The 19,515-nt window shown below is 44.3% G+C and overlaps 1 protein-coding gene across 3 annotated transcripts in view; it reads right to left on the bottom strand.

Annotated features, from left to right (window-relative positions):
- The window catches only part of mindy4 (MINDY lysine 48 deubiquitinase 4), a 170,767-nt gene that overhangs the window by 75,202 nt on the left and 76,050 nt on the right, over nt 1-19,515 (bottom strand). For all 3 annotated transcript variants that reach the window (XR_013575200.1, XM_078536430.1, XM_078536436.1), the window contains exon 12: nt 15,244-15,311. Coding sequence is in view for 2 of the 3 variants with exons in the window: in XM_078536430.1 (XP_078392556.1) it covers nt 15,244-15,311 (68 nt within the window). In the remaining variant the exon portion in view is untranslated. The remainder of the gene's footprint in view (nt 1-15,243; nt 15,312-19,515) is intronic.

The raw sequence follows: 19,515 nt of genomic DNA, 5'->3' as shown, positions 1-19,515 counted from the left end.
GCAAAGGCTGCCTGGCCTATTCACCCGCCCGCCAACCAAACGGTTGGGCGGGCAGCGAAAAATTAAATTTAATTCATTAAGGGCCTTAATAGGCCTCTTAATTGTCAGTGGGCGCGCTGCTATCTCTCACAAGCACAAGCTGAGCGAAACATCGCGAGAGTGCTGGTCGCTCGCCCAACATCATTGCGTAATATTTTACTCCCTTTCGGGTCTGGTGCATGCCCACCCAACGAGGAAAAAATTCTTCCCCTAGAGTATTGTGTGTAGTTTTGGTCTCCTTACCAATGAAAGGATATACTTGTCATAGAGGCAGTGCAGCGAAGGTTCACCAGACTGATTCCTGGAATTGTCATATGAGGAGAGATTGGGCCGACTAGGCCTGTATTCACTGGAGTTTAGAAGAATGAGAAGAAATCTCATTGAAACACAAATTCTGACAGGGATGGACAGACTGGATGCAGGGATGATATTTCCTCTGGCTGGGGGGTGTGGAACAAGGGGGTCACAGTCTCAGGATACGGGGTACACCATTTAGGACTGAGATGAGGAGAAACTTCTTCACTCAGAGGATGGTGAACCTATGGAATTCTCTACCACAGAGGGCTGTGGGGGCTAAGTTACTGAACATGTTTAAGAAGGAAGTATATAGATTTCTGGACTCTAAAGGCATCAAGGAGTATGGGGGCAACGTATATTGAGCAAGTACGGTGTTGAGATAAAGGATCAACCATGATCATGTTGAATGGTGGAGCAGGCTCGAAGGGTCGAATTACCTACTCCTGCTCCTATTTTCTATGTTTTCTATGTTTTCACTACTGTTAGAACCAGAATAAGAGCGACTTTAACCAGGCTTCTTTCAATAAACTCTGAATGATTGTTCTGTTATAAAACAAAAAACTTATTTTTAAATCAAGTTGCAAGAACTGGTTAACACATAATTTGTAATCTAAGAGTTACTATCTATCCCTTTTATAATACCCCAGCACACACACTCAAACAACCAAAGGACAAACAGATAGGGTCTCTGCAGAGGTGGATGGTTGAAGAAAAGACTTCATAAGGTAAAAAAGGGTGAAATTCACAGGCTTTCAACATTGTTGATCTGGTGCTGCCTCATGTGAAGGCAGATCACTAGTCTCAGAACATGCCTGGAGGTTCTCACCAATGGAGCTTTGGCGTGGAAAAAAATAGAGTCAGATCAATCCTTCACATCTCAGCCTCTCTGGTTTCCAAAGACAGGCAGGTTCTCCTGAGATGAGGACTCCTAACTGGATACTGATAACCACTTTATTTCAGGCAAGGCAATTAGAATGCGGGCTGTGCAGCTTTTCATTCTCTCAGTTCAGTCCCAACAGAGTTCAAAAAGACAAGTTCAAAACTTAAAGCTTAGCTCCGTCAGTTGACTTCTTGTAAATCACTAGGGCCTTTGCCTTTAAAACAGTTTTTTTTTCACCCAGCCATTAAAGTAATTACTGTTCAAGTAAGCAATAGCTCTAACCCTAACCCTCCTCAAGTAGTATGCTGGTCAGGTGATTCCTTGGAAAAGGCATTTTTGCTCCCAGTCCAAAGGTGAAGTTATCAGCTTTTTAAAAAAAAAATCAAGTATCCAATTAGTGCAACGTTCTTCCAAATTTTAAAAGAAAAATACAGTTCTTGAAGATATGGTTCTAACATGCCTCTGCCCTTAAGAAATGAAGCACAATTTCCAAACGTGTTTCATTACAAAGTGTACAGGAAAGGATATATAAAATAAAATTCAAACATGCCTTCACTCATTCATTCCTTATACCACATCTGTACAGTTTTCTCTGAATTCTTGATTTCCAGATAATTCTACAAAAATTACATTCTTGATAGTGCATTGGCAATAATATTATCCTTTCAGTAACATTAACAATCTTTAAGTTACAAGGCTGTATTAGTAAGCTCCATCGGAACAGTCCATCATTCTAAGTCTTAAATTTTTCTACAAAGGCCAAGGGATTATGGTCAGTATGTACAGGTGTTTCTTTACAGCCATAATGGATATATACCTCCAAATGTTTAAGGGCCAGTAACAATCCAGGCGTATCTCTTTTGATGTTGATTCATCTTCTTGCAATAAGACTGCGCCCACCCCCAAGTCACTGGCATCGATTGCCACCTTGAAGGGCTTGGCAAAATTATGGGTGGTTAATACCGGTTCATTAGTTAGGATCGCCTTCAGCTTCTCAAAAGCTGTCTGGCACTCTCTTAGCCATACCACCTCTGCCTTCTTTTGGAGCAGCTATTGTGAAGTTTGGCACAAACTTACAATAGAAGCTGTGCATCCCTAAAAACTCTCATGATTTCCTGTTTAGTCTTAGGGGCAGGGAATTCCATCAAAGCCTGTACTTTTGATGTTCTTGCAACACTTGCCCCGGCACTACGATATGCCCTAGGTAAGTTACTCGCACTTACGCGAACTCGCTCCTGACAAGGTCTATTACTAGATCTGCCAACTCTAATTGTGTAAATAGGGTTTCCCATTGTTTAAGATGATCTTTCCAAGTCTTCCTGCAGATCAATACATCATCCAAGTAAATTACACAATTAGAAACACTAGTTACAACTTGATCCATTAGTCTTCGGAAATTGGCTGGAGCATTTTTTCTTGAATAGCATTATTCCGCATTGGCATGGCCCAATTAGCATGTTGCAAACCAGTATCTCCTTAGCTCGCGATGTTAAAGGTGCTTGCCAGTATCCTTTCATTAATTCTATCTTAGTAAGGAACGTGGCACTGCCAACTCTGTCAATACAATCTTCGGTACGAGGGATTGGGTAAGAGTCCACTTTTGTTGTTGCATTAACCTTTTTATAATGTCCATGTCCAAATGCAGCAAGACCTGGACAATATCCAGGCTTGGGCTGACAGTGCAAGTAACATTCACACCACACAAGTGTCAGGCAATGACCATCTCCAATAAGAGAGAATCCAACCATCGCCCCTTGATGTTCAATGGCACTACCATCACTGAATCCCCCACTAGCAACATCCTGGGGGGCTTACCATTGACCAGAAACTGAACTGGACTAGCCACATAAATACAAGAGCATGTCAGAGGCTAGGAATCCTGCGACAAATAACTCACCACCTGACTCCCCAAAGCCTGTCCACCATCTACATGGCACAAGTCAGGAGTGTGATAGAATACTCCTCACTTGCCTGGATGAGTGCAGCTCCTACAACACTCACGAAGCTTGACGCCATCCAGGACAAAGCAGCCCGCTTGATTAGCACCCCATCCACAAATATTCACTCCCTCCACCACCGACGCACAGTAGTAGCAGTGTGTACCATCTACAAGATGCACCGCAGGAGTTCACCTAGGCTCCTTCGACAGCACCTTCCAAACCCACAACCACTACCATCTAGAAGGTCAAGGGCAGCAGAGAGATGGGAACACCACCATCTAGACGTTCCCCTCCAAGACACTCACCATCCTGACTTGGAAATATATCGCCGTTCCTTCACTGTCGCTGGGTCAAAATCCTGCAACTCCCTCCCTAACAGCAACTGTGGGTGTAACTACACATGGACTGCAGCGGTTCAAGAAAGCAGCTCACCATCACCTTCTCAAGGGTAACTAGGGATGGGCAATAAATACTGGCCCAGCCAACGAAGACCACATCCCATTAATGAATAAAAAAAGATTAAAAATAATAATGTATGCAGAATCTAGTTGACCCATCAGGTTTAGGCACTAACACTACTGGAGAACTTCAACTGCTTTGACTAGGACCAATGAGGAGATTTTCTAACATATTTTGAATTTCTGCTTTCACTTGAGCTTGTTTCTCCAAAGTTAAATGATAAGGATGGTGTTTGAAAGGAGAAGATTACCCTGCATCCATGTCATGCACAGCTGAAGCTGTACTCCCTGGTTTATCCTTACAGATTCCTTTAAATTCTGTGAGTCACCTCACTGGATCAACTCGTCCTGCCTGTAAGTATGAAAATCTGGGGCAGAATTTTCTGCCTGTCGGGCGGGTGGAGTGGGAGCGGGCGTGAACCCGATCGCCGCCTGCAATCAGGTCCGCGCCGCCCTTTTACACGGGAGGGCCAATTAAGGCCGCCCAGCATGAATCGCAGCTCCCGAGGACAGCGGGAGTGGGCAGGCAGCAGCAGGACTGCAATGAATCCCGGGTCCAATGGCGACCCAGCAGCCTGTTTTAATAAGTTACTGCAGCCTTTCAAAGGCTGCGAATCATGGCCAGTGGAAGGGGTTCCCAGGGCGCTGCTGGTGAGCGGGCCAGGCAGGAAGGTAGGGCAGGGGGGGCACTGTGCCCCTTGATTTTCGGATGATTGCATTGCTGCCCTCCTCGAGGAGGCAGCTGCACGGCGGGAGGTCCTCGTATCCCAGGACGGCAGGAGGAGGCCCCCCCACATGACGAAACCTGCCTGGGAGGAGGTGGTGAGCTCCTGCAACGTGGTGCAGCGCACCTGGATCCAGTGTCGCAAGCGCTTCAACGACCTGTTGCGCTGAGGAAGGGTGAGGACAATGTTTGCTTTGGTCACTTAACCCAGCAGGTTGGCTTTCCCCCCCCCCCACCTGCTGCACCCCGCCCCCCCCACCCCAAGTCTGACTGTAGTGACTGCATTGAATCATTGGCGATATGTGTCCTTCGCTGGGTGGGCCAGCAGGTATTGCCCATGCCACGGTCACCCTGAGAGGGTGATGAAGAGATGGGTTCTGCCCCCGCAACATGTGGTACACTGAGACCCATGTTACTGTTTTGGGGGCAACCTGGTGGAGCTGCACCTAGGCGCAGTGCTGGAACTCCAGGACTTGTCAAAGTCAGGGCGATGACAGGCTGGGAGGGGAGCTTCAAGGTGGCATGACACCAATCGATCTGCTGTCCTCTGCGCTCCATGTGCTTGTGCCTCCTTGCTATGGAAGGTTAGACCATGCGGTGCCTAATGTGATGTAGGCAGCTTTTGGCCAAGGGGGTGGGGGTGGGTGCGGAGGGACAGGCCTAGCATCTTTGTGTGAGTGTTCAGCAGCAACAGGGTGAGGAGGCACTGGAGCCCTGATATGTCCCACTCTGGTTGGGGTGGGCCATGAGCAAAGAGAGTCCAGGCACAAGTAGCACTAATCAATGTTCTTCTCTCCTTTTCAGGAGAAGAATGCACATAATGCCACCAAGCGGGTGAGGACTGGCGGTGGCCCAGCACAGTTGGTGATTCTCAGCCGCTTTGAGCAAGAGGCCCTAAATTTGGAAAGGTGCCATGCGCCCAAGTCCACCAGTGTCAGTGAGGCTGGGGTGCCACAGCCAGGTATGTATGCCCAGCAGTGAGGTCAGCATTGTTCTCCCAACAGCCAAGGCAGTGCTGAATGTTCAGTGATTGAAGTTTGCAACATGACTTGACCATTGCTTATGGAAGGATGAGCGCATAATGATCCGGGGGGCCGGGATGCACGTTGACATTGTCTCCACATTAACTGATCCAATGTCCTTGTTCTTCCTTTCAGCACCAGCGGAGCAGGGCCGGGAGAAGGAGCAGCAGGGGCCCCCTCTCACACCTGAGGACCCTGAAGTCTAACCAGCGTCACACCATCTCTGCCAGGCAAGTACCAGCGCAGATACTAGCACCTCGGTGGGAATTAGAACATCGGCTAGTGTCCCGAGGCTGGAGGAACTGGCAGCAACAGAGAGTGCCCATGGCACCAGCAGTCGGAGGACTGCAGGGGACCAGGCACATGCTCAGTAGGTGCCTGATGATGTGCCTGTGGAGTCGTCCGCGATGCAGCAAATGCAGGAAATGCGGCCGGGTGTGCGGGAGCATCTGGTGGAGATACATGAGGCTATGCTTGGCTTGGTCTACGTGGACTATCACCGAAGCAATGAGCCTCATGGCCGATTGCCATGCATCCTCCGTGGACAGAGAGTAGCAACTCTCATGGAGAGGCTCCTCCAGGAGACCAATCAGGGCTTCCTGGGGATGCGCTCGCACCAGCAAGCCTTCACATCGGCACTGACCTCAGATGCCAAAGTTTCCCAGCTCGGTGCCCATCCATCCATGGTGAGCAGGGAGGTCTGAAGTGACCTCACATCGGTGCAGCAGCTGCCTGTCATCGGGGTCCTCTCAGGGCACTCCAGATGAGGGCGGCAGCTCCTCCGCCCCTCTGCCAGTGACTGTTGCATCCGGTGAGGCTGCAACGACTGGGGAGATGCCAGCTGTAGAACTGGCAGCTCCCTCCCAGGGGGGACCAGCACAGGCTCCACGGGCCAGAGGACAACTGCCAAGGTCATCAAGGCCAACAAGGCAGCAGAGTGAGCAGGCTGTCTCAGATGCCGCTCCCAGCGAGGAGTCAGCACCAAGACGTAGCACCTGAAAACGTAAACATAAGGCAATTTAGGCACATCACGGGTTTATCACTGGTGCTTTTGTGTTGGGCCGCAATGAGGTCTTTATGAGTTGGTGTGATTTTTAACACCTTTGTCATTTTGTTTCATTAAGTTTCTTTGCCTGTGATATTAAATTCAGACATGTCACTATGGCTGAGGTTGCAGAATGTGCTGCAACCGCTCTGTGACATCCTTGACCCTGGCGCCAGGGAGGCAACTTACCATCCTGGAGTCATGTCTACAGCCACAGAAACACCTGTCTGTTCCCCTAACCAATGAATCGCTTATCACGATAGCTCTTCCTTTCTTCCTTCCCTCCTGTACAGCTGAGCTGCTCGTGGTGCCAAACTTGGCTCTGATTGCACTGCTCCAAGGAACCAGCACCCTCACCACCTTTCAAAATGGAAAACTGATTTGTGAGTGGGACTCTAGGGGACTCCTGCACTACCTGCCTACTTCTCTTGGATTGCCTGGTGGTCACCCATTCCCTCTCTGTCTCCAGGCCCTTAAGCTGTGGTGTGACCACCTCTCTGGAAGTGCTACCCACTAGCTCTCAGCCTCGAGGATGCACCAGTGACTCCAGCCACCGCTCGAGCTCTGAAACCTGGGGCTCAAGTTTCTGCAGCTGACAGTACTTCCTGCGCATGTGGTCAGCAAGGACACCGGTAGCATCCATGACTTCGCACGTATTGCAGGGCACGCATTTCACTCAACTGAGCTGCCCTGCCATGTCTTAACTGTACTTCCCTTACGTTAACTTTATTCTACTTTGGATTATTTATATTACTTTATTACATAGGCCCTAAATTTCCCTTATGCCTGCCGCTTCTCGGTTAAATCCAAGTATAGCAACTTGTTTAAAAATATTACACTTTTCCAATTTACTCAACAGGTCCTACTTACCAAGGCCACCGCTCTTCTTTCTGAGGAAAAGTAGAAAAAGGAGCACCTCCTACCTCAACTCCCTCAGTCACCAAACTTCAACTGAAGCAAAAACAGCACTCCAGTGCAGACAAAGTCAGCACTATAAGACAGCCTATTTTTATACTCTCTGAACCTAGCCTCTGAAATCCTGATTAAGCCAGTTATCTAATTAACTAGTTGCAGCTACAAGCAGAGCCTGTATATGCCCTGTTTTAAGGCTGGACTAAAACTTACCTTCTTCCAACCCTAACAGCAACTTATAGTTAATTGCTAAATTAAAGAAAGACTAGACTTTAGACATCATTTCCCAGGAGTAAGTCAACTTTGTCTACAGGTAACTTGTGGACAACGCCTATCGTTACTGTCCCGGACATCAGGTCACACTCCAAGTGCAATGTCGGTACAAAGGTACAGGTATATACTCCCCACCAATGCCATTGATTAAAACGTTGGCTTTTAATGCTATTTACAATCTATATTAATGACTTGGATTCAGGGGTAGAAGGTATTCTAGCTAAATTTGCAGATGACACCAAAATAGGTTGGAAAGTAAGTTGCAAGGAAGAAATAAGAAATTTACAAATGGATATGGACAGGTTAGGTGAATGGGCCAAAATCTGGCAGATGGAGTTTAACATCGATTAAGTGTGAGGTTATCCATTTTGGTTGGAAGAATAAAAAGGCGACTTATTATTTAAATGGAGAGAAACCTCAGAACGCTTCAGTGCAGAGGAATCTGGGTGTCCTCATGCATGAATTGCTGAATGCAGGTACAGCAGGTAATAAGGAAGGCAAATGGAATTTTGGCATTTATTGCTAAAGGAATAGAGTATAAAAATAGGGAAGTGTTGTTGCAACTGTACAAGGCATTGGTGAGACCGCACCTGGAGTACTGTGCACAGTTTTGGTCCCCTTACTTGAGGAAGGATGTAGTTGCACTGGAGGCGGTTCAGAGGAAGTTTACTAGATTGATTCCAGAGATGCGGGGCTTGTCTTATGAGGAGAGATTGAGCAGTTTAGGCCTATACTCGCTAGAGTTTAGAAGGATAAGAGAAGATCTAATTGAGGTATATAAGATGTTAAAGAGGATAGACAATGTAGACGTGGAGCGGATGTTTCCCCTTCTGGGGCATTATAGAATGAGAGGCCATAGTTTTAGGCTAAGGGGTGGTATATTTAAATCAGAGATGAGAAGGAATTACTTTTCTCAAAGGGTCATGAATCTGTGGAATTCACTACCTCAGAGTGCAGTGGATGCCGGGACGCTGAATAAATTTAAGGAGGAGATAGACAGATTTTTAATTAGTAATGGGTTGAAAGGTTATGGGGAGAGGGCGGGAATTTGGAGTTGAGGCCAAAATGAGATCAGCCATGTTCGTAATGAATGGCGGGGCAGGCTCGAGGGGCTGAATTGCCTACTCCTGCTACTAGCTCTTATGTTCTTATGTTCTGGGGGAAAAGTTATGCCTTTACCCAGCAAAAGTGTTTGAGTGACTCCTTAATATAATTACAGATTTAGCTGGCTCATGTGAGGTATAAGGGGTTACTTTTGCTCTCGATAAAATTTTTTTTTATAACTCTCATGCATCTTACTCACCTTTCCTGAACTCTCATCAGCATTTACACTTGGTTTCACATCTGTAGTTAACGCTACAACTTGATCTACTGTATTTTTCAGTCAGGTCTCCTCTTCCTGACTTGCCCTTACATACCCCAATAAGTCCAATGGTTTTCCTGCACAACTTTTGGCAATCTGCAAGAATGCATCCCACCTTGTTACAATGGAAACACTTAGGCCTTCGAATATCACTTCCACCCTCTGCAGTGGTCTGAGAAGGAATTTCTGGGTCATTCCCAACTGTCTTCTCTTCCCTGGCTACTTACCTTCCTTTCACCTTCCCAGTTTCTCGGGTTTGTGGGGGTGACAGAAAAAGGGTTTAGATTTATGGACCAGCTCATAATCATCAGCCATCTTTGCTGCCTGTCTAGCTGTTTTAACCCTCTGGTCTTCAACATGGGTTCTACGAACTGGAGGAAGTGAATTTTTAAACTCTTCCAGGAGAATTATTTCCCTAAAGACTTCATACAGTGTATCTACCTTTAATGCCTGTATCCAACGGTCAAAATTACTTTGGTTTACCCTCTCGAATTCAATATGGGTCTGTCCTGGAAATTTATGCCTGCACGCCTCAGGAACCAACTCATACACAGTAAGAATAGCCTTTTTCACTGCATCATAATCCATAGAAACCTCTTCTGAAAGTGATGCATAAACCTCATGAGCTCTACCCACCAACCTAGTCTGTAGGAGCAATGTCCAGTTTTTTTTTGGCCACTTCATTTGCTTTGCTACCTTCTCAAATGAAATAGAGAATGCCTCTACATTCCTTTCCTGAAACTCTGAAAGGACTTGTACAAATGTAAACATCTCCCCACTGGGCTTTAGGTTGGGGGTAGTTTTTTGTCACCAAAACCTTCTCCAGCATCTAAGGCCTCTTTTTTTAACCTTCTCCCTTGCCTGCAATTCCAGTTCCTTAAACGTTCTTTCTTTTCTTCTCTTTCTTTTTCCTCTTTCTCACGCCTTTTCAATTTTAATTCTCTTTCCTGTTCAAGCTGCTTCATTTGCAACCGAATCCTGGCTAACTCAATTGACTCACCCCCTGGAGAATGTGGTCTCCCTTGTATCCCTTCCAATTTCAAATGCTGCACTATTACCTCAACTATGTCTGCTTTCCTCATCCTTACAGTTAATTCTAACTGCGACTTATCCGCCAATTCCATTAGCTTTGCCACCTTTAGAAAAGTCTTAGCAACTTCCAAAGCCACTTCGGTTTACTAATGTATAAGAAATCTGCTATCTGTCCTTTTACCAATTATTATTATTCCACGTCCAATCACCCGTTGCCCACATTTCAAATATCCCACAAGAGCCCTCAATTTATGTTACAACCGGGATGGGAGGAGTGTGTAGTTGATCTAGGCCCACCACTCCGCAGGTCTTACTATTAATATAAATGTTTAATTCACTCACTAAAATGGCCAATTATTTGCCTTCGCTACTGTTGGACCCTGATTAAAAGAGACTTTAACAAAGCTTCTTTCAATAAACTCAGGATGATTGATTTGTCATAAACAAAACTTTTCAAAACAGCTTGTAGGAACTGGTTAACATATCATTTGTAATCTGGAAGTGTAATTGTCTATCCCTTTTAAAATACCCCAACATACACACACTCACACAAACAACCACAGGACAAACAGATAGGATCTCTGCAGGGATGGGCGGTTGAAGAAAAGACTTTATAAAACAAAGGATAAACAAAAGTTTTGGCGCTGTCGATCTGGAGCTCCCTCATGTGAAGACAGGTCGCTAGTTCCGGTAGATGCCTGGAGGTTCTCACCAACGTAGCATGGAGGAAACTAGAGCCAAATCAATCCTTCTCGTCTCAGCCTCTCTGGTTTCCAAAGACAAACAAGTTCCCCTGAGACGAAGATTCCTAGCTGAATAGCAGTAACCACTCTATTTCAGGCAAGGCAAGGAGAATGCGAGATGCGCAGCTTTTCACTTTCTCAGTTCAGTATAATCGAGTTCAAAAAAACAATTTCAAAACTTAAAGCTCATCTTCACCAGGTGACTTCCAGTAAATCATCAGGGCCTTTGCCTTTAAAACATTTTTCTTCCCCCCGGCCATTAAAGTAACGATTGTTCAAATAAACAAATAGCTCTTCCCCTCAAGTAGCATGCTAGTCAAGTGATTTCTTGGAAAAGACATGCTTGTTCCCAGTCCAAAGGTGAGCTTATGACCTTTTTTTTCAAAAAAAAAACCAAGTGTCCAAATAGTACAATGTCCCCCCCAAATTTTAAAAGAAAAATACAATTCTTGAAGATATGGTTCTAACAGTACGCCAAATGTAAGTCTAATTTTACGTTCTCCCACTTAAAAATTATCTGCCTCTGTAACCTCCTCCTGCATCCCTCCAAGATCTGTGTGCTCCTCTAATCTTGGCTTCTTCTGCATTCCCAATTTTCATAGCTCAAAAATTGGCATCCTTGAATCTAGATGCTAAGCTCTGGAATTTTCTTATTAAACTATTTTTGATGCTCTGTCATCCTTTAAGTTGCTCCTTATCACCTGCTACTTTGACCAAGCTTATGGTCAACGGTCCCAGTCCTGTTGCCAGTTTGATTTGTCCAGGATACATGAAGATTAAAGCTCCCTGCTATTATTACATGTCCTTTGTTACAAACTCCGATTATTTTTTACTTAATGCTCTGAGTGGATTTGATAAGGTGAAAAGGAGTAAAAAAAACTATTTGCAGGTTGGTGCATTGATACCCAGTGGTCATAAATTGATAAGAACAAAAAGGAGTTAGGGGAAATTTTTGGTGTAGAACAACATACCTTCAATTTTTTTTTTTTGCAGTGCTTGGTCGATTTATTTAAGTGCACAGGTCCTTATTTTTGCACAGTTGTTCATTATAGTAAAAGGCTGTATTTATTTATGCCGCCACACTAGGGGGAGCACTTCCTACACGTGCTCAGTTGTAGTCTCGGTGTCTGTCAAAGTGTCAGCTGGCAGCATTAAAACAAACAAGTTGGCTTTATGCAGACTAAAAATAAAGTTAAAGTTACCCATTTTTAGGTCTGTGCAGTCCTTAACCAATTGTAAGTTCTTGTATTTAGTCTATCTCTTATTAAGCAAATGTTCCCTCTGTAAAACATGCTTCTGGCAATCCAGTAAATGATGAAAATATATGATCAGAAGATTTCAGTAAACGAGATTCTCAACTTCCAATGTGGAGAATTGATTGTAACATTTAGTTTAAAGGCACTTCATCATAAAAATCAATTAAAAATATTTTGACTAAAATATTTAAGAAAAAGTTAACTGCCCAAATGGAACTTGAAATGATGACCTTGGGATTGAGAGTCCTATTATCTACCAGTTGAACTACCCAGGCTATGTAGAAACACCCTGCACAAAGCCTTAACAGACTGGACCCAGCTCAAGGAGGTAGCACTCACATAAAATCTCATCAAGATTGCGATCCCATCACAGATTGGTATTTGCAATAAATTGTTGTCAAAAAATAGTGTTTTTCCAAATGCTGCACTGAAGTCCTACACTGGAATTCCATTATAATGCCACTTGGTGGTATTATTAGCAACATACAGACATGTAAGTATTGAATTTTAACACTGGAATTCATATGGGAAATGCTTACATTGGGGGTGCCAATGCAGTGTGAGACTATATACCCTTTCATGGATCCAAACCGCTGCCGCCAACCAGAAAGGCCTCAGGAGCAGCTGCACATGGACCAGCAGCCACAGCGTGGGCACACGCAACTGTTCCTGGTACCTTTTTGTTGGAGTTACAATGGGGAAGGGCTTGTGCATGACCTGGTTCCTACATGGCTTAGCAAGAACACTGGTGAATGCAGGATCCATAACCTTTAAAACAGAAATTAGAAGCTGAGAAATGCTTGAAAATTAAAAATGAGAAGAGTAAGAGAAAAGGACAGGCAAATGTGACTGAGGCGATATATCTTTCAGAGAACCAGAGATGGTGTGATGAGCTGAATGACCTCCTTCTGTGCTGTATAAATTCTATAATTATACGGGTGCCGCAGTCGCCGAACTTAAGACTTACAACATTGGCTCTCTTATGGAACTGGCCAAAGCCTAGGTGTTAAAATTTTTAATAAGTAATACACTAAAATATGAAGTACTTGGAAGCACAGATTCACAGTACAGGAGGATGCCAAATCTAAGCCCTGCAGTTACTGACTATCCTGTCAATGGAAATAATTTCTCCCTTTGTACCTTTCTGAAGATAAGAATCATAGAAACTTACAGCACAGCAAAAGGCTACTTGGCCAGTTGTACTAATGCTGGCTCTTTGAAAGAGAAGTCATGTTTAGTCACACAATCCCACTTTTGGTCCATATCTCTGCAAGCTCCTCATCCTTAAGTACCTTTCCAACCCCTTTTTTATGGCATCAGGGGAGGCGGTGGCGTAGTGGTATTGTCACTGGACTGGTAATCCAGAGACCCAGGGTAATGCTCTGGGGGCCCAGGTTTGAATCCCACCACGGCAGATGGTGGAATTTGAATTTAATTTTAAAAAATCTGGAATTAAAAGTCTAATGATGACTATGAAGCCATTGTCGATTGTCGTAAAAACCCACCTGGTTCATTAATACCATCCTTACCTGGTCTGGACTACATGTGATTCCAGACCCACAGCAATGTGGTTGACTCTTAAATGCCCTCTGAACGATGGCAATAAGGGATGGGCAATAAAAGCTGGCCTAGCCAGCGATGCTCTCATCCCATGAATGAATTAAGAAAAAGTTTTCACTGCCTTTTTAGATAGAGCATTCCATTTGCCAAAAACTCGAGTGGAAAGCTTTCTCTTCATCTGACCTCTAGATCTTTCGTCAGGTTTTAAATATATGGCCTCTTGTTATTGACGCACTCACCAGAGGCAACAGAAACAGACTATCTCTTTCAAAATCCTTCATGAAGAAGACCTCTATTGGGCCACCTCTTAACCTTCTCTGACCCAAGAAGAACAATCTATACTTTTCCAACCTCTCCCTATAACATAAGTCCCTCATCCCTGGTATCATCCTGGTAAACCTCCTCTGTACCCTTTCCAAGACCCCTGCATCTTTCCTGAAGTGAGATGCCCAAAATTATTCCCGCTTTTACCCCCCTCTCACCTGCCAAATCGCCCCTTACTGCTTTAAGGAGAACAATCTCGGAATTTCTAGTCTCCCGAGATAATTGCAACCCTTCACGCTGGTAATGTTCTCATAAATTTCTACACCCTTTTCAAGGCTTTAACATCCTTTCTGGAGTGAGGTGCCCAGAATTGGACACAATACCCCAGCTAAGGTCGAATGATCAGTGATTTACAATGGTTAGCATAACTTCCTTGCTTCTATACTCTATTTATTAATCCAGTATGCTTTTTTAAATGATTTTATCAACATGTCCAGCCACTTTCAAAGATTTGTCTCTGCAAAACATCAGGTCCCTCTCTTCCTTCACCCCCTTTAAAATTATACCATTCAGTTTATATTGTCACCAGCCAAAACGATTGACTTGACTTATGAACATTTTCAAGAAGTGTAATGGGGCATACTTTAATGTTGCAAATTCTACAACAACTGAATGTATGCTCTCGTTGTGGTTGAGAGCAGCTGATACTAATTGGGGAAGGGTTCGGGCACACACTTCAGAACCAGTTTCCGCCTGTGCTGGGGGAGGCTGTGTGAAAGGGGAAAGTTGGCTGCACTTATGTTATACAGGGTTTTGTGAACAAACCTATGTTGGAGACAGGCTGGTTCCAGTTTCTTCGTTTGCCAGAAAGATGTTCAACAAAATTTAACCACAAAATAAGTCCCTGATGTGAAGATTGAACCTTGAGGATTAAAAGTTCCCAGCAATACCTGTAGCAAAGCAAAGCAAAGCTAGCTAGGTGCCCATCATCTTTAATTTTATGTTTGAAAGAGTGAGGAAACATTTCCAAAAGGTGAAATCATTTATTATCCCCACTACCACAATGTAAAAAGACATGGGAGAAGGTGAAGAGATGACATCCTCTGTTTGCTATTCATGGTGAAATTATAAGTATGTGAATGGTGAACACATTATGGCTTCGCTACTAATAATGAGCAGGGCACATCTTCCTCAGCTCAGGTCACCGGCTGCAGTACTCAATTACAACCACTGGGATCGGTCTGCGAGTTGTGGCTTTTAATGTTTCAGCATGTTTTCCAACTGGTTCCTCAGTTACTGATATTTCCCTTTCAGTCATTCACCTGTCGCCTAAATCCCATTCAAGATCAGCAAAATAACCAATTCTTGAGTTTTCAGAATGAAACGGAGCTTCAATATACCGAACACACAAATAAAAAAACACCAGAGTACTTACAAGTCAATGGATCTGGATAAAATGGCAGACAATGTCAGTAGAATGCAGCCAAACGGTCCAATCTCAAACTAGAATGCAAAAAACACAAAATTTACCTTCTGCTTTGAAAACTATGCAAAAGATCAGACTGATGTTATGATTATGATGTTAAGAGGACTTTTTTATACTTTCATGGGACGTGGGCATCACTGGCTGGGCCAGCATTTTTCTTGCCATCCCTAATTGCCCTTGAGAAGGTGGCGGTGAGCCACCTTTTTGAACCACTGCAGACCACTTGGTAACCACGTATAGAACCATAGGTTACTGCACAAAAGGAGGCCATTTGGCCCCTCATACCTGTCTTTCTGAAAAAGCTACCAATTAGCCCCACTCCCCTTGCTTTTCCTATTAGCCCTGTAGCTTTCTTCTTTTCAAGCATTTTCCTTTTGAAAGTTATTATTGAATGTATTTCCACCACCCTTTTCCACCTATTTCCACCACCAGTGCATTCCAGCATGACAGTTTGGAGTCAACAGAAGTGGATACTGTTGACAAATTTAAGAGGCACTGGATTTGCTAAACACACAGAAATCCATGAAGGAATTTGAGACAAGTTACAATATTTTTTGTGACCGTTAGACTGGTCAAGATGGACCACAAGGCCTCTCTGGTCTTTAGCCATTCTTGTGCCCATATGCAGTATATTGTTTTGGTTGGGCAGGTGTTTTAACCCATGCATTTGCAGAAGGAAAATCTATACAGAAAATACACCCAGCTGTAGGTTTTCTGCTTTCCCACTCCTTCAGCACTGAGGCACAACCCACTTAGCTAAGTCAAAAAGCGCTCAGTGTCAGTTGGCAGAACTCGCACTTGGGGATTCCCAAACCTACACTGGGCTGTCTGTGTATAAGCACCTTTATTCGAGCTGGTTCCTGCAGTTTATCCAGTTACGTTAACCTGACATGCTGGACCATCAGAATGCAGGGTTATTGTTGTTAGCCAACTGGAAGAATAAGTTGGTCGTTAGACATCTGATGATCACGGATTTATGCATCAAGGATTTAGAACAAACAATGCAGAACGATCTGCAATACAAGAGGCAGCTGTTTGGTGTATCAAGTCCATGCCAGCTGATAAAGAGCTATCCAGTCTAATCCTACCTTTCGATCCATAAACCTGTAGATTACAGCACCTCAAATGCATATTCATGTATTTTTAAAATGCGAAGAGGGTTTCTGCCTTTGCATTCCCTTCCAGACAGTGAATTCTAGATCCCCACGCCCTTCTGTGTGAAAAAAGTATTCAACTCCCCTCTATCAATTACTTGAAATCTATGCCCCACCCCGGTTATTGACCTTTCTGCGAATGGAAATAGGTCCTTCCTAGCCACACAGACTAGGTCCCTCATAATTTTATACACCTCAATTTAATCTCCTCTCTGTCTTCTCTGTTCCAAAGAAAACAACCCCAGCCTACCCAATCTTCCCTCTTAGCTAAAATTCTCCACCTGGTAACATCCATTTGCTGATATGGTGAGATGAAGCAGGTTGGAGGAGGGTCATGTGGAGCACAAACATATTGGGCTGAATAGCCTCTTTTTGTGCAATAAAATGATATGCAATTCTACATAATATGAACCCTCAAGTGGTAGGCAGCAGGTACCAACAGTTAATGAGATGGTGCTATAGTGGTAATATTGCTGGACTAGAAATCCAGAGGCCTAGGCTAGTGCTCTGGGGACACAGGTTCAAATCCCAACATGCAGTTGATGGAATTTAAATTCAATTAATAAATCTGGAATTGAAAGTAATGGTGACCACGAAACCATCATCGATCGTCATAAAAACCCATCTGCTATCCTTACCTAATCTGGCCTTTATGTGACTCCAGATCTACAACAAGTGGGCTGACTTAGCTATTCTCTGAAATGGGCTAGCAAGCCACTCAGTTCAAGGGCAATTAGGGATAGGCAACAAATGCTAGCCTTCCAGCGACGCCTACATCCCATGAAAGAATAAATAAAAAATGAGAAGTGGCATGGTGAGCTGCACAATTCACCATCAGTATGAGTGTATTGCCCCTTATCCTCCTGGCCACAGTACATGGTACACCTCCAGTTCAGTTTAACTTGCGTGAGTACTGCCTGTAAATAAATAATATACTCAGAAACTTCCAGAAAACACAGTAAAATTGTCTCTGAAGAAAATTCATAAACTCTAGCAGGTCAATCAGTATCAGAAGGAGAAAGATCAGTTGCCAGTTCTGATGAAGGGTGTTACTTTATTAAGTTTTTATGCTAGGTGTTTTGCCGAGATTCAGTGTTATAGGCCGTTTGTGCAAGTGAACCTTGTGCTCCCCCATGAAAGAAGCTATGCCTCTACCTGACTGCAGTGAGGACAGGAGCTGAGTCATCCTTGTGGAACCCAAAGTGAGCAACAGTGAGCATGTTACTGGCAGGGTGACCAACTCTCGCTGAGAAAATTAAAGGGACAGCCTGCCATAGGGGTCTGTATGAGTTGGGAGGGGTAGGGGAAATGTGCTGCCAGAGTACGGGGTGGGGTGGGGTGGGGTACTGCCAAGGCTGTCAGAACACAGACCACCCCCTGCCACCAAACTTGTCACAGGGAGGGCATTAAATTCGGCCCATTAGATCTGCATTTTAAAAGCCTGTGGACTATCAAGATGCAGGAATGTCTAAGGGAAGACAGGAAATCTGGCTTTCGGGGTCCTGGGAAATGCAGAGATAGAGTAGGAGACATTGTGGTGAGTTTTTAATTTCAACACAGTGAGAATGGAGCCAGGACAATATAGAATATTATATTTGAAACTCGGGCAAATCAAGGGAAATTTCAGTGGGAGAACCAACACAATAATATTGATAATGTAAGCCAGAAAAAGGCTGCAGAGAGATGATGCAGGCTAAAGGTAAGAGAAGATCTGCTGACAAGAATTTTTTTGTAGGCATGAGTGCTCATTGATTTGAGCTTTTGGCTTCACCAATTGTGCATTAGAGGCATTGTGCATTATATCTGCCCCAGACACCTGCAAAATTCCAATTTTAAAGTATTCCTGTCAGTGAGGCACTCGTTTGGTTAGACCACAGTGTTCACTGTACCTCAGAAAGGATTGGGCTTGGAGTAGGTGCAATGCAAATTCACCAGAATGATACCAGGACTAAAAGGTTTATCAGAGGGAGAGACTTTGCATCTTTTTAAGGAAACATTATTTGAAGCAATGAAAGACACAGAGCTATGAGTAAAGGAGGTGGTTAATGGGATTGGTTTTCAGGTTGTTGGACTGAGTGGCCACCTCCTGTGCTGTAGACTTCTCGGGTTCTATGGAAAAGCTTTTCTCCAGCAGGTCCTTGCAAATATTTATAAGAGCAGATAATTGGACAATTCAATCTTGCAGGTAAGCATAAAAAAATGGCCTAATGTTCATAACAGCAACAGCAAGAAAGTACACACAGTGGCCTCTGTGCTTCACAATGGATGTCACACACATCACCATTAAAACTTGGCTCTTTCGCTATTTACTCCAAAAATGACACTGCAGACGATTGTCCAGGCTCTGTGGGGGGAACTGCAGCTTCTTCCAGCAAATACCCACACGCTTCACTGGTCTCTGCATTATGTACTCTACAAATACTCCTTACTTCTCTCACCAACACCACCAGACCCACTAAAAGATAGAAAAACTGCAACTGCTGGAGACCTGAAACAAACACAATTAACAAATACATCAGTCGGTGATTCTCTGAGAAATAAAGACAGATAAGAACTTGCATTTCTGTCGCACCTTTAATTCAAAACATCCAAAGGCACTCTGTAGGTAGATAACCAGACAAAAAGCACAGAGACAAAGAAAGAAAAATTAGAGCTGGCATCCAAAAGCTTAGTCAAAGAGGTAGGCTATGAGGAGGGCTTCAAGCAGGGGAGTGAGAGGTGGAGAGGCAAAATGGTTTGACCAGAAAATTCCCAAGCTTATGCGTAGTCGGCTGAAGGCATGGCTGTCAACTGTGGATCAAAGGGAAGGAGGTGCACAAGTTGGAGGACACAGAACTCTGGAATGGTGGAACAGGCTCGAAGGGTCGAATGACCTACTCCTGCTTCTATTTTTCTATGGAATGGTTGTAGGACTGGTGGAGGTTACAGAGATGAGGAGGGATGATTTCATGTAGGGATTTAAAGAGAGTTGAGAATTTTAAAAAGTGATCTGTGGGTGGACCAGAAGCTAATGTAGATCAACAAACGCAGGGGTGGATGGGTGAGTGGGGTTTGGTGCAGGTTAGCA

Source organism: Cetorhinus maximus, chromosome 3, assembly GCF_964194155.1.
Source record: "Cetorhinus maximus chromosome 3, sCetMax3.hap1.1, whole genome shotgun sequence".
Classification (NCBI taxonomy): Eukaryota; Metazoa; Chordata; class Chondrichthyes; order Lamniformes; family Cetorhinidae; genus Cetorhinus; species Cetorhinus maximus.
Note: the sequence above shows the minus strand (reverse complement) of the source record. Positions and strands in the feature narration are given on the sequence as shown.